This window comes from Chelonoidis abingdonii, chromosome 1 (assembly GCF_003597395.2).
Source record: "Chelonoidis abingdonii isolate Lonesome George chromosome 1, CheloAbing_2.0, whole genome shotgun sequence".
Taxonomy (NCBI): domain Eukaryota; kingdom Metazoa; phylum Chordata; order Testudines; family Testudinidae; genus Chelonoidis; species Chelonoidis abingdonii.
In genome coordinates, this window is record NC_133769.1 from 250,104,940 (window position 1) to 250,120,123 (window position 15,184).

At 44.4% G+C, this 15,184-nt stretch overlaps 1 protein-coding gene across 13 annotated transcripts in view; it reads right to left on the minus strand.

The window, feature by feature from the left end:
* The window catches only part of INPP4A (inositol polyphosphate-4-phosphatase type I A), a 197,304-nt gene that overhangs the window by 72,418 nt on the left and 109,702 nt on the right, over window positions 1-15,184 (minus strand). For 10 of the 13 annotated variants that reach the window (XM_032805553.2, XM_032805552.2, XM_032805548.2 and 7 more), the window contains exons 3-7: window positions 10,272-10,339; window positions 7,923-8,149; window positions 7,134-7,178; window positions 4,339-4,457; window positions 4,107-4,223 (exon numbers count right to left, since the gene is read on the minus strand). In XM_032805553.2, coding sequence (XP_032661444.1) covers window positions 4,107-4,223; window positions 4,339-4,457; window positions 7,134-7,178; window positions 7,923-8,028 — 387 coding nt within the window. In that variant the 5' untranslated portion in view covers window positions 8,029-8,149; window positions 10,272-10,339. Of the gene's footprint in view, window positions 1-4,106; window positions 4,224-4,338; window positions 4,458-7,133; window positions 7,179-7,922; window positions 8,150-9,350; window positions 9,415-10,271; window positions 10,340-15,184 lie in introns of those variants that run through there. The other 3 variants (XM_032805544.2, XM_075061036.1, XM_032805543.2) reach the window with 2 other exon arrangements.

Here is a 15,184-nt window from a genome sequence, read left to right on the forward strand (position 1 = left end):
CAAGCTAATCCAAAGGGCATGGAAATGGTGCAGTCTTGCATGGAAGAACAATGGGGGTGACCTTCACTCTCTATATTAATGAGTCCAAGAACAAGCTCAGTATTTCCTTCTGGGCAATAATAATGAAGGTCCTGATTGTGCCCTCCACCCTAAAGGCTTATGGGCAAGAGAGAGGATTGGGTAGGACTCAGAATGACCAGGGAGACATATCATCCTCCTATTGACTCCCAAAGACTCTACAACCTCAGGGCTTGGCTACACTTGGAAATGTGCAGCGCTGGGAATTACAGCTGTGGTCGTACAGCTATGTAGGAACAGCGCTGCAGTGTGGCCACATTTGCAGCATTTGCAGCGCTATTGGGAGTGGTGCATTGTGGGCAGCTATCCCAGCGTTCAAGTGGCTGCAACGTGTTTTTCAGAAGAGGGGGGTGGGGTAGAGTGTGACAGGGAGCGTGCGGGAGACAGAGAGAGTGGATTTTTGGAGCAGACACTGTGACAGCTCCCTGCCTTGCAAATTCTGGCCATTTCCGCCACCCCTCTCTCAATCACTCTTAAATGCAAAAAGGCTTCAGACCAGATAAGCAGCTTCTCCCGGACTCCCCCCCCCCCCCGCCGTGGCTGTTTCTCTCCTCAAGCAAACACTAGCAAGCTGTTCTCAGCTCCCTGCCTTGCAAGTTCTAAGGACTGGAAGACACACAACAGCTACCTTCAATCATTTTAAAAGTTTTGACCCTTCCCCCACCCCTCTCTTATTCACTAAATGCAAATTATGCACTCCTAAATAGCCTTCAGACCACATAAGCAGCTGCTCAACACAGACTCCCCTCTCCCCTCAAACTAACAGCTGTGAACATTCCAAAGCAATTCCCCTGCCTCAGCTCACTCGCTCACTGGAGCAAAGAGCAGCTGTGTTTGTTTTTTAGAGCTGGTCGTTCAGCCGTTCTTCCGGTTTGTTGTGGACAGGAATTCTGGGATACCTCTTAACACCCTGGAGGCCAATAACAGCGCTGTTGGTGTCCACACCTGATGAGCAGCGCTGCATCACCAGCGCTGGAATTGTTACACCCCAATCAGACCAGGGTGTACAGCCAGGGAGTTGCAGCGCTGGCTGGGCTTTGTAAGTGTGTACACAGAGTGAGTTGCAGCCCTGTAACCCCTTCACCAGCGCTGCAACTCTCCAGCATAGCCAAGCCCTCAGACTGTGTCATCTATTCTTCACAGCCTCCCCACTGAGATTCTGAGACAGCCACAGATGGGGGAGTCACGGGAGACCCTGATGGAGCCACAGTGTCAGGGAGTCATGGGAGAACAGGCAATGGGGCCAGAGCCAGTGCAGACAGAGGAAGATTAAGATTTAGTGAGGCCTTGGTCACAAAGAACATTTGGGTCCCCTACACCACAGGGACTCAGGGCACTAGAACTGGAAGGACCAGGCGGCCATGCCCCGCCCACGTTTTAACATAGGCATAGTAGCTTCAGGTAGGTGCAGAGCAGCAGCAGCTGCATTTTGTTGCAGGCGAGGCCTCAGGTGGGCCTTAATACCCCCTTGCCACGGGGCTAGGGTTGCCAACTTTTTAATCGCAGAAAAACAAACACCCTTGCCTCGCCCCCTGACATACCTCTGCCGTGCCCCTTCTCCAAGCCCCCATCCCCGCTCACTCCATTCCCACTCCCTCTGTTGCTCGCTCTACCCCACCCTCACTCACTTTCACCAAGCTGGGGCAGGGAATTGTGGTGTGGGAAAGGGTGAGGGCTCTGGGGTGGGGCCAGAATAAGGGTTTGGAGTGTGGGAGGGAGCTCCAGGCTGGGGCAGGGGTGCAGGAGAGACTCTGGCTGGGAGTGCAGTCTCTGGGGTGGAGCCAGAAATGAGGGGTTCAGGGTGCAGGACGGGGTTCTGGGCTGGGGCAGGGTGTTGGAGAGCAGAAAGGAGTGAGGCCTCTGGCTAGAGGTGAGGGCTCTGGGTGGGGCCGGGGATGAGGGTTTTGAGGTGCAGGAAAGTGTTCCGACCTGGGGCAGGGGGCTAGGGTGTAGGAGGGGGTTTTGAGCTGGGGCAAGGAGTTGAGGTGCGTGGGGGGGTACAGAGTGTGGGCTCTGGGACGGAATTAGGATGCAGGAGGGTGTTCTGACCCAGGGCTTGGGGTTGAGGTGCGGAAGGGGGATCGGGGTGCAGATTCTGGGAAGTAGTTTGGGTGCAGGAGGAGGCTCAGGGCTGGGGCAGAGGGTTGGGCTCCGAGAGGGGATTGGGGTGCGGGCTCCAACTGGGTGGCACAGACCTCAGGCAGCTCCTGGAAGCGACGACATGTCTAGCTCCTAGGCAGAGGGGCCAGGGGCCTCTGTGCACTGCCCGTGCCTGCAAGCACCATCCCACCCCCGCAGCTCCCTTTGGCCCTGGTTCGTGGCCTCCCTGGCTACCCCTGTGCGTAGGAGCTGCAGGGACATGGCGGTCACTTCCAGAAGCCACACGGAGCCAGAGCAGGCAGGGAGCATGCCATAGCCCCGCTGCACAGCCGACTGGACTTTTAGTGTCCCGGTCAGCACCGCTGCCAGGGTCCCTTTTCAACCAGGCATTCTAGTCAAAAACTGGACACCCAGCAACCCTACATGGGGCCCTGCCCCTGCTCCTCCTCTTCCCAAGGCCCTGCCTCCTGGCCAGGCCAGAAACCAGAGCCAGGCAATGATAAGAGCTTCCCAGGGAGCCCAGGCCACTGTGGGGAGCCCCAGACCCTCCATCTGCCCTGGGCAGCATGCCCAGGGGTGCGGAGACATGGGCTGGGGGCTGCTCTCGGGCACCTTGGCCCCCCACCCAAGGGAGGTGAAGGGTCTGGGGCTTCCCAGAGCAGCTGAGGTTCCCTGGGAGGCTCTTACCATGATGTGGCTCTGGCTTTTGGCCTACCCAGTGGGTGGGGACTGTGGGGGAAAAGAGCAGGGGGCGGGCCACCAGTCTGGTGCCAGTGGCCCCCCATTTCTCCAGTTTCTGGCGCTCCTGAGGGGGTCCTGAATTGGCTCTCACCTTGGCCACCTGTAGAGTGAAGGAGACCTCTGAATCTATGGGTTTTTCTGTGGGGAAGCAAACCCCATCCTCTCAATGGGGCAACGCCAGGGGTGGGGAGAATTTCAGTGATTCCCTTCTCCAGAACTTTCTCTTGCTCATTTTTCTCCAGAAGGGGATGAGCTGGGTCGAAGTTATTAGTTTTTCTTGGACTTTGGTTTGTTAGTGGGTAATACACATGTCAGAGGGTGAGTATCAATCATAACATTCACTTCAGGCTGTCCTTTACTGAGGTGACATTAGAACAGGGAATGAGTCTAATGCCTCAGGCATATAAATTCAAGGGATGATCCAGAGTATTCATACGTCAGAAAGCAGATTGCATGGTTGCTTTCCTGAATGCCTCTTCTGGCATTTTTGCTTCAGAAACAACCTTCTATTTTTGAATTCAGGAATTTTTGAAAAGCAAGACTGAAGTGTCTGAAGGTTGCAGGGATTTTGATGTGATGGAAATCCATATACTGCTAATCAATGATAAAGTGGCAATGCGAAGTGTTTGTGAAACAGAAAGTGCACAACATTCATGATTTTTGAGCAGTTTTTAATTTCAGGATGGAGTTCCCCCCTCCCCCGGTTTTCATCAAGAACTTGAAAGTAGGCTCTTTTTTGAGAAATTTTTTGCTAAGATAGGGAACAATTTTTGAGGGAAAATGGCTTTCCATTCAGATTCTTAGGTTTTTCACTTGTTTTCCGTGAACAATCATAAAGAAAAAAATTACTATGAAGCAAAATTTGGGGTTTGTGGAATTACGCACAGTCAAACTGCAAATATTTTCACATAAAAACCCTCAAAACACTTTTTTTTTTAAATGTCACATAACTCTAATTTGAGGCCAAGAGAGACTTTATCACTCTAATTTAGAACAGAGTACCATAAAGGAACAGAACACAGAGATGGCACCTTTCACTTTAAATGTGTAGGACATATTTTAGCCTTTAAATGTGTAGGACACACCAAATTAAGAGCTTTGCAGAGGGCCTTAATGTAAGACAAGGTTTCATCATACACGAGGTGAAAATCCAAAGCTTTGGTTTAATTTAGAGCAAGTGTACTTACTGTTCCCTGAGATCTATCTTTGACGTCGTACACAGAAAGTTTGATTTGCGTCATTTGATTGATAAGAGAGTCTTGAAAAAAGGCAATACTGCTTAGAAAGATAGGATTATTTGTTCCCTACGACCATAAACACAAAAGAGGTAATATTAATGCAGTGTGATATATGTTGAAACAAATGTTCCTTATACTAGCTTCAACCTTAAATCAAGATCAATAATACACCACTACTTACCTCAATAATCTCTGTCTGTGCATGCTTTGTCCAGAACGCCTGAGGAGGTGTAGTGACACTTACTGCGACAAAAGTATTTGGTTTTCGATCTAGCGATGGTGTGAGCAACTCACTGCAAACTTTAGAGGTTTAAGAATAACAGTTTTAGAGTCATGGTCTTTCTGACATTGTCCAAAACTCTACAATTTTCATAAACATATAATACAAAAAGAGTGGGCCAGCGATGAAGGACCCAATTTTCAGGATGCTTCTATTTTGTGCATAGGTACAATACTCACATTTGTGTATGCAAACAACAATTGCACACGCAAATCCGGCAGTCAGATTTGCAATTACGCACTACGCATATGCAAATGTGGGTATTTTTACACACAAAATAGATATAACATGCACAAAACTGGAACATACTGTGGAGTCCCAGCTGCCGTTTAAAATTAGTCTCTCCCAGAAGAACCACTGTGGGAGGTTGGTGGTGCAAACATCACCCTTCCCCAGAGGGACAACTGTTCATAATAGCGCAAGGTGGTATTTCTCCAGTGGAAAGCTCATGGGCACGGTGTGCATGAAATAAGCCTGCAGTCTGCTGAACTCTTTGCTCAATAGTATCTTCTCAAGGATATCATTGGGAGTGTTTGAATACCAACCATGTATCTGCATTGTAAACAGAAGTAGATGGTCCATCAAAACAAGAGGGCACTTTATTTCTGCTAAAAAAATTATTGTCCTTTCTTTATTTTAACTACTGTGGAAGGAGAAGAATCTCCTTCCAAAAAAATTTTATGTGATTGGCTTCCATACATAGCTCTAAATAGGCCTTTGGTATTAAGGTTGAAAATCCATGTTATCTCCAGTTGGAATGCCATTGTTATGCCTAGAGACACAAGGTGATGAGGTAATATCTATTTCTGTACCAACTTCTGTTGGTGAGAGACACAAGCTTTCAAGCTTGCTCACACAGTGCTCTTCTTCAGATCCTGAAGAAGAGGACTGTGTGAGCTCAAAAGCTTGTCTCTCTCACCAACAGAAGCTGGTCCACTATGAGATATTATCTCACTCACCTTGTGTCTCTAATATCTTGGGGCCAACAGCGCTACAAAAACACTGCATGTATCATTATGCCTAGATCTTCCCCCACTATAGTCCAAGCTATGACTGAAGCTTGGTGGACTACATGTATAGCATAAACTCTAAAATTTGTCTGTGCTAGGCAACTCTTGATGTAACCTAAATAGAACAGTAACTCCCCACTTAACGTCCTCTTGCTGAATGTTGTTTCGATCTTATGTCCCTGCTCATTTACAGAACATGCTCCATTTAAAGTTGTGCAATGCTTTGCTATAACATCGTTTCGCTGCCTGCTTTGTCCACATCTGGCAGACCCCTGTCAGCTCCCCTACGCACCTCCCCCCTGCAAGAGCCTCCTGCCCGCTGGCAGACCTCCTGCCTGTGGCAATCAGCTGGCTTGCAGTGTTCAGGAGGCAGGGGAAGGAGGGGGAGCCTGCACGCCATGTCCTCGCTCCTCCTCCCTCCCTCCTGAACACTGCAAGCCAGCTGATTGCCGCAGGGAGAAGGCAGGGAAGAGAGAGGGGAAGAGCGAGGACACGGTGTGCAGAATAAACGGGCATGTAGGGGGGAGAAGAGGCGGGTTAAGGGTGGGAGCTTGGGGGTAGGGGTGGCATGGGCGGACCGAGGGTTGAGCCTCCCACCCCTGCTGCTTGCAGAGTAGGGGAAGCTGCCGCTGCTGCTGCACAATTGCTTCTCCTAGCCTACAGCACCTTCAGTCTCCTTACTTGCCTCACTGTCTCCAGTGCCAGAGCTGTGCCTGTGTGGGGTAAGGCGGAGGCACCTCCCAACTATAGTACTGTACTGTAAGGCAAAAAAAAATTTCCCTGCATTCTTATGGGGAAATTGGATTTGCTTAACATTGTTTCACTTATAGTCGCATTTTTCAGGAACATAAGTACAATGTTAAGTGAGGAGTTACTGTATTACAGTGCTGAATACTTCTTTATTTTCTTTGCTCATCTGTCAGACAGTAGCTGAAACCATAAAAAAATATAAGTAATTCAAATTCTGTTTAATGACAACGCAGGATTCAGATCCAGTATTAAGCATACCTATTACTGGTTTCCAATTTTCATTTAAAAACCACTGTCAGATGATAAAGCTTTCAAACTTTTGTAGATTAATTACTCAGCCAGGAATGTGCTCCACAAATGAAACTTTTGAATTTTCATTGAGAAGCTGTGTTTCTTCTAGTTTCCAGCCAGGTTAACTGATGCACAAAGAGGTCAAAATGACTTGCCCAAAGTCATTCAACCAGCCACAGTTTTAACCATGTTAGAATCAGGACACTTCTTGGACCCATATTAACCAAGTGACTACAGGAAAGGATGTATATAATTGGCAGTGGATAACCCCTGGAAAACTTTCTGTCCTAAAATATTTCTCATCCATTTATGGAGGCGTGCAATTTTCTTAAAGATTCATAGAACAAACAAAGTGAGACTGAAGCGACAAGCTCAGTCTCAAACTCATTAAATCTAAAAGTACAGAAGAAATTTTAATCTATAGACTTTCAAAAGTATAGCTTAGTTGGTTCACTACAGCCTACCATGCTGTTAAGACCCTTTTACAGAAAGCAGGGAAAGCTCCATACAAATGCAAGTGCATATCCCTCTCAACACTTATTTATATGGTAGCCCTTTCCATATCAACAATGGTAAAAAAAAATATTCAACAGCAAATCCCATGAAAACCAGAAATGGTTTTAAAGAGTCAGAAAAACTACCGACCTAAGCTGAACTCTAAAATTGGCTCGTCTGGATCCTGGATGTTTCCTGTAGAGCAGAAAAATTAGTAACAAAAGATTAACTCTCCATTGTTCTCATGAATTGAAGTTACACTTAGAGAGGGGAAACATTTTAAGGAAGAAGTTAAATCTATAGAACGTTTTAGGTGACTTCTTTTTAATTCAATGAATCTTGAAAAACTATTTTAAAATAGCAGAGAATCCTGTGGCACCTTATAGACTAACAGACGTTTTGGAGCGTGAGCTTTCGTGGGTGAATACCCACTTCGTCAGACGCAGGACCTGGGACTAGGGTTTGTACTAGTATAATCATATCAGTTAAAAAATATCACATCCCTTACCAACACAGTTATATTGGGATCACATTCAAGTGTCATCCAGGCCTTAAGACACTTAGAGGCTGTTGAGGATTTTACCCAATGCCTAAAGTGGGGGTTACCCAGACAGTTCACACGCACGTATGCACACTTCCTCTCTTCCATTCTTCCATGAATACTGGCTTGTCCAGTATTCATGGAAGATCTAGCCTAATCTAGCTTTTTCCTTCCCACCAGCACTTCTAGTTCCTTGCCTAGAAAATAGGGCAAAATTAGTTTTTAAAAGGTAATCTACTGATATTTGAACTTCAGGATAATTCCTCCATTGCACACACTGAGGGTAAACAGGAATGTTTAAAACTTCCAAAAAAACAACAAAAATATTTTGAAAAAATAATAATGTAAATATGTCTGAAAGGAACATGTGGACACCGGGTGATGCAAAAGATGCTTACCTGCCAGAGACAAACCTAGCATGTCAGAGGTAATGTCAATAGTGGAGGCCCGTTGCACAGTGCGGGATTTTGCACTGTGGCGGGGGCTGTGTTCTCTTGCTGTCATTTTGTCATGAAGAACACGTCTCTTCTTGCTGCTAGATGTTAGTGATTTGTCTTGCTGAAGTATCAGAGTGCAGCAGATTGTCTCCAGTACTACTCCTCCAATATCACCATGCTAAGCATAACTAAAACAAAATTAAAATGAACATTGTCAACTCACTGTAACAGTGACAAATCTATAGATTTAAAATTACCTTAAGTAACTCTGATAGAAAGCTAAATACTGATAAAATGCAAGATAACAATTCACATGATTCGTGCTTCTGTAGGACTTTTAATTAAAACTGTCTATATACAGTACAACTTGCAAAAAAGGCTTTTTTGTCAGAGATCAGGGTTGAGAGATACCTATTAGACAAAGGGAAGAGAGCAGCTGCTGTGTTAAGTGATTACTGTACATCTTTACTGCTGTTTGGTGGTTTTCATAACCCCAGAGTATTGAAAGTAAATTTGTCAGATGGGGCCTCTTTCTGTAGAAATAGGACAATAGATAAGGTCAGAGGGAGAATGGCCCACAGAAAATAAATAGAAGACATGAAATGCTGTGGTTAGCAGTCTACAAACTCTTCCATTTTAGAATCTACCACCACTAAAAAAGGTATAACCTAAAAATATGACAGATCAGGGATATTTTACATTGCAGCATTGTACCCTGTTGTTTGTAAGATTAATTTTTAATAAACCTCATTACCATCAGGCAAGTTATTAACAATATTAATGATCACTACATTTTTATAGCAACTCACATTCCAACTGCAGACAATTTTAAAATGGAAGAGGAAAGATTTTCATGCACAATTAAGCTGTTGAACTCCTTGTAACATGATATAAAATAGTCCAATAATATATAAAAATAATGCCAACATTCACAGTGCACATTAGACAAGATAAATACAAGAGAGCTGCGATCTTCCCCAAATGGTGCCAGAAAGAAAGAGATGAGAGCCAGTACAGGAAAGGAGAGGAAAGTATGACTTACGGCATGCTAAATTTGATTAGGATGATTAATTTGAAGGTTTTCTCCCTCCCTCAGCTACATTAACACTTCAATTATGAAACGTTTGTATCTATTCATAAGGTTGTTGTGGCAACTCTTTCCATCTAAGAAGAACAAGTAGAAAAATACAACAAATGGAAATATAGTGACTATGACCACACATGCATCACTCTTCCTTCTAATGCCTCTATAACACTTCACTCTATCATGAAACCTTTCAATCACTCTGAACATCAGAGCAATTCTTTTCTTTACAGGGTTATGAGACAAATAATAAGGCCAATATTTGTGAGCACAGAAGTAACTAGATTTTAAAACAGGGAACTCACTTTGGGGTGAGTGGATAGAAGGGATTGTTGACTGTCTGCTCCCAAAACCAGCAGATGGACCACCCTATAATTCAATTAAGAACGAATAGTATTCCTTGCACACAAGAATTTATGCATCAACTGAAAGTGCCTATAAATCAATGGAGTGATGTAAATCAATTCAAAGTGAAAAAAGGAAAACGGATTAAACAGGAAAACCAAAAGATGTAAGACTTGCATACTTCATTCCCAAAAGTGTTAGCATGCATCATAACTAACTATACTTTTACCATAGCATGTCAGTCAGCAATTGAAGGAGATAGTTTCCAGTTCTTCTAATTCATATGATGGTTAGTAAAGAGGCAATCCTTCCAGAAAAGTATTTAATTTCACAAGATTTGCTCAAGTAAGAGATCTGTCATAACTCTCGGCCAGCTTCCAAATCCTCACACTCCCCCTAATTTGTTTTCCTTTGAGTATTAGATTTTAGCAGACCGCTTCGGTATATAAAATGATCTTTTACTGGTGACTAACTCTATTAACTTCAGTGTTCTAATGGAATGTAACATTGTCACAAGAGATATATGGAGGGATGTGGGCACTGTGCCATAAAAGAACAAATCATACAAATACTTTAATTTTCTGGATAAATAATATGTTCTTATGACAGTAGGTCAAGAAACAGCTTGGGTAAGTAAGGGAGACTGCCACTTCTCCAGCCAAAACCTCTGCAACTGTTGGCACCCTTAAAAGGGATCAATATTCAAAACTGAAAGACGACAAATTATCTTAGTTTTCAGGCTGAAGAACTCCTATTTAAAATACCAAATATGATCATTTTCAGAAACCTTACAGACCCTTGATTATTCGTCTAAGTTACAAATTAAACAATTTTAAATTCCACTTGGTGATACATTTTGATTTCATACTGAGCATACTCACTGAGGGCTGTTTTCCTCCTGTGGGACTGTGTGGTTTTGCATGTCTTCAAATCAGAGTTAAGGTCACATCTAAAAATAAACACGGTAATATTTATAAATGGGATAACTGGAGGTTTGTATTTGTTAGTGGTTCAGTTTCTACAAAGTAAATACAAGGACCTAAAAAGCAGAAGACATAACTAAATAACTTTAAACTCAAAGTAGTATGAAAATTCCACCATACTTAAACATCTTGTGAAGGGCACACTATGATGAAAGTGGCCTGGGAGAACCTCACTCTCAATTTCTTGCTTTTACTAGCATCCAAGGAGGCCATGTTTATGCTACAAATTGTGATGGACGCAAACTGTGGTTACGTCAGCATACAGCTGCTGAAGTATGTATAATTGCTTGGAAGTGTGCATATTTGGCTGTGCGCCATAGGCAGCCCCAGTGTGCCAAGCGCAGCTGTCTGGCAAAATGCCTTACCTATACAAATGACTTACCTAGGGACCTCTGGGAGCTAGGGGTAAAGTTCCCAGCATGCAACTTTCTCCATCTCATCATCCCATCATCCCATAATTTTTGCACCTTTAAAAAAAAAAAAATCCCACAAACCCACATGGCACTTTTTCAGATACAGAATAAGCGATTCATCTGTATTTGCAGACCTGCAGGAAATACCGCAACAACTGGGGACATGAGGATTTCTTTGAGGACAGTTTGCTGAGGAACACAGGAAAAAGCAATTCAGGGTTATTGGTGGCATTCAGAGAGCAGCTGCAGATGGTGGAGCATAACTTCAGGGCCCAAGAAACAAGCACTGAGTGGTGGGATCGCATCATCATGTAGGTTTGGGAAGATGAGAAGAACTTTCAGACGTAGAAGGCCACATTTCTGGATCTGTGTGCCAAGCTTGCCCCAGCCTCTCAGTGCATGGACACCAGAATGAGAGCTGCACTGACTGTGCAAAAACAAGTGAAACTCGCACTGTGGAAGTAATGCCAGATTGCTACACATCAGTGGGAAATCATTTTGAAGCTGGAAGATCCAGTGGAGGCCACTGCTATACAAGCGTGTAGAGCCATTAATGGTCTCCTGCAATGTGTAAGACATAGCAGATAGATTTGCAGCAATAAGGTTTCCAAACTGCAGTGGAGCGATACACAGCAGATACATCCTTATATTGGCATCAACGATCTTGCCACTGGACACATTAATAGAAAGGGCTACTTTTCTATGCTTATGCAAGCTCTGGTGAATCTCCAGGGATGCATCACCAGTATCAGTGTAGGCTGCTCAGGGAAGGTGCATGGATACTTACAGGTTTAAGAACACAGGACTATTCAGAAAGCTGCAAGTGAGAATATTCTTTCCCAACCAAGAATATAGAAATGCCAATAGTGATTTTGAGGGACCCAGCCTAACCCTTGCTCCCCTAGCTCATGAAGCCATACATCAACCACCTGAACAGCACCAAGGAAAGATTCAACCACCAGCTCAACCAGTGCAGAATGACTGGTGAATGTGCTTTTGGTAGACTGAAGGGACACTACTGGTGCTTACTCACTAGCCTGGATCTCGGTGATAAACATATTCCCAATGGTTATAGCTGCTTGCTGTGTCCTGCATAATATCTGTGAGGCAAAGGGGGTAAAGCTGCTGCCAGGCTGGAGATGGAGCAGTTGTCTGCTGACTTTCAACAGCCAGACACAAGAGCTATTACAAGAGCCTAATGTGGAGCTGCACAGCTGAGGGAGGCTTTGAAGGACCACTTGAACAGTCAGCCACTGTAGTGTTCTGTGCTGGACTCTTCTCTGGACTTGGAGATTTGGGTGCTACTGTGAACTGTGTCGTGCTTGCTGTACATTTATAAATATGAATATAACTGCGTTTTCCTGAAGCTATGAATTATGTGGTGCTTGGTGTGAACTTGCATGTACTGTGTGCTTTGAGTACCACTATTCTTTTGGCAATATTTGTGAACTAATACAAATAATTTGATTCTCAAAAAAAAATAAACAAACCAAAAACCCAGAAATTTATTGAGTGGGGAAAAACAGTTTTGCAAAATACCCACAGGCAATTTTAATAAATTAACAGGGTGAAAATTTAAAATTAGAAAGGGAGTTAACGTTTATATCCACTTCAGTACACAAATGTTGTCCATTGTGGTTATGTATACACCAGTTGTGGTTCTCACAGGTCGGTGTATGTGAAGCTGTGGCTTTCCTTGCTGTTCCCCAGCATGGAGTGATAGGGATAAAGATGCAGCCTGTGATGCCACATATGTTGCAGAGGGGAGGGAGCAGAGACCATGGAATTCTCCAAGGATGGTCCTCTCTCTATGTTGTCAGTCTTATTAGTCCTCCAAGCCCTTCATCCACAGTTGGATGCAGCACTGGCTTTCTTGATCTTGCAGAACATGTTCTCCCTAGTACACTTCTTTCTCCTCCTCATCAGGGTCAGGCATTCTGCTGGTGCTGAGGGAGCAACCCTCAATGCCACCAAGACAGAAGCTACTGATAAAAACAGACTGAGGTATCATTGGTGTCATGCTGTCTAGAGTGGTTCATGACCACGAGTGCCTCCCTCAGGGCAGACTGGCAAAAACAGGGCAAAAATACCAAACTGTTGGTGTGTGTTCTATAATTAGATTTCACCAAGCAAGAAACAACTGTAAACTCCTAGATCACTGTAACAGTCTTACCATGGAGCCGCAGACAGTCCCTTTAGATCCTCCAGTCTATCTTGCCACCCAGACAAACTGGACTTCGTGATAAATGGTCACTTACACCAGAAATCACACCATGTTCAAGTTGCTTCCAGTCCCAAGAGACCAGTCAGTCACTTACTCCAGACCAGCTGGTACACTAGATCTTACATCAAAGACAATGCCTGTGGCAACTTCTGTGATAAACTATCTCAATGTTTATTAAACTAGGAAAGGGAAATAAGAGTTATTTACAAGTTACAGCAAGCAAATATATACACACCAATGAGTTATCATCTAACTCCTAAAGGTGACAGAGCTGTAGCGATCTGTCAATTCACTGTCTTTTTCTGGGCAGACCCAGGAGACAGCCCCGGAGAGCTCTGACTTCAGTTTAGAGTCTTTCGCCCTGTCAGAGTTCAAACAGCCAAAAAGGTGGAAAATGTTCCTGTGATTTTGTTTTACTTCCTTCATTTAGCTTCCAAGTCCACATGATGAGTTGCACATAGTATTTCCAAGGTGTGATAGGGCCATTAACCAATCCTTTCTATTGTGTCAAGTATCAGAGGGGTACCATGTTAGTCTGGATCTGTAAAAGCAGCAAGGAGTCCTGTGGCACCTTTTAGACTAACAGATGTTTTGGAGCATAAGCTTTCGTGGGTGAAAACCCACTTCGTCAGATGCGTGTAGTGGAAATTTCCAGGGGCAGGTATACAGAAACCTGTAGGAGAACACTTCAACCTCCCTGGCCACACTATAGAGACCTTAAGGTGGCCATCCTGCAGCAAAAAAGCTTCAAGACCAGACTTCAAAGAGAAACTGCTGAGCTTCAGTTCATCTGCAAATTTGACACCATCAGCTCGGGATTAAACAAAGACTGTGAATGGCTTCCCAACTACAAAACCAGTTTCTCCTTCCTTGGGTTTCACACCTCAACTGCTAAAAGAGGGCCTCATCCTCCCTTATTGAACTAAACTCATTATCTCTAGCTTGCTTGCATATATATACCTGCCCCTGGAAATTTCCACTAGCTCATGCTCCAGAACATCTGTTAGTCTATAAGCTGCCACAGGATTCTTTGCTCCTTTCTACTGTGATGTCCCTTGATGGCCCATCTGATTTTGATAGTCTTTCTGGCAGCATAAGGCAGATGATTCTCATGCCCGGGTTCACAAGTTCATAGCAAACATTTTCAAAGTTATAAAGCAAAACTTACATAGTTTCTTACAGCATGCAATACAGACATTACAAGTGAGATTAATACATGCAGCAACTTACAGGCATTTCATAGAGTCTAAACACTAAATACATTCTTATAAAACTAATACCTGTTTTGAGGAAAACTAACACACAGGTGAACTGGTCTGATCTCCAGCTATAAGTTTGTCAGTTCTTAACTAATGCCTATAGCCTGGGCAAGAACTGGCATCTGGTTTGCCAGCATCACAACTGGATTTACAATCACAACAGAAATGGAAAGATAGGTTTCAAAATTCCTTTCCTTCATTGTCATAAACACTTCTGATAAGACGCTTATTGAGACTTCGCCTTTGAAGCACCTCAGCATGTCACTGCTCCCCAGCTCCCCCCCCCCGCCCCGGTGAGTATGGGGGGCGGGGGAGAGGATTGTCTGTTGCATGAAGCTAGGAAATTCCAGTCCCTATTCCATGGTTACTAACATAGGGCAATGGCACTGGATGCTGGCCCTATTTTCCACAGGCGGTGAGACTTTAGCCAATATCTAACTCCTTGGGGTAACAAAGGCACAGAGAGCTCAGCTGCTACTGGCATCCAGAAGCCGCCCACGCCCATATGTTGCTAGCCTTTTTATTGCAACGACAGCAGCCAAACTCATTGCACAGTGGCATGGGAAAATGCCCTACCACAGAGGAAGAAATAAGACAGCCTTCCCTAGAAACCCTTACAAGAGGACTGCAGAGTATCTCCATGAAATGTTATTGAGATCTCCCTGGTCCTGTGGTATCCCTGGTAAGGTTCCTTCATTTGCATGCAAAACTGTTGCTGATCCCAGTTGTACCACTTTGTCTGCTTCACCCATGCCATCTGCTCATAGATGTCCACTTTCCTACGCCTGGTCTGTAGCTGTATTTGTACAGCTTCTTCCCCCCACAACCCAAGGAGGTCTATGTCTGCTCCAGGCAGGAGCGTGTCTAGTGTGTGGAGTTGGCTTATTTAGTTGGGAGAGTGGCACACAACTAGGT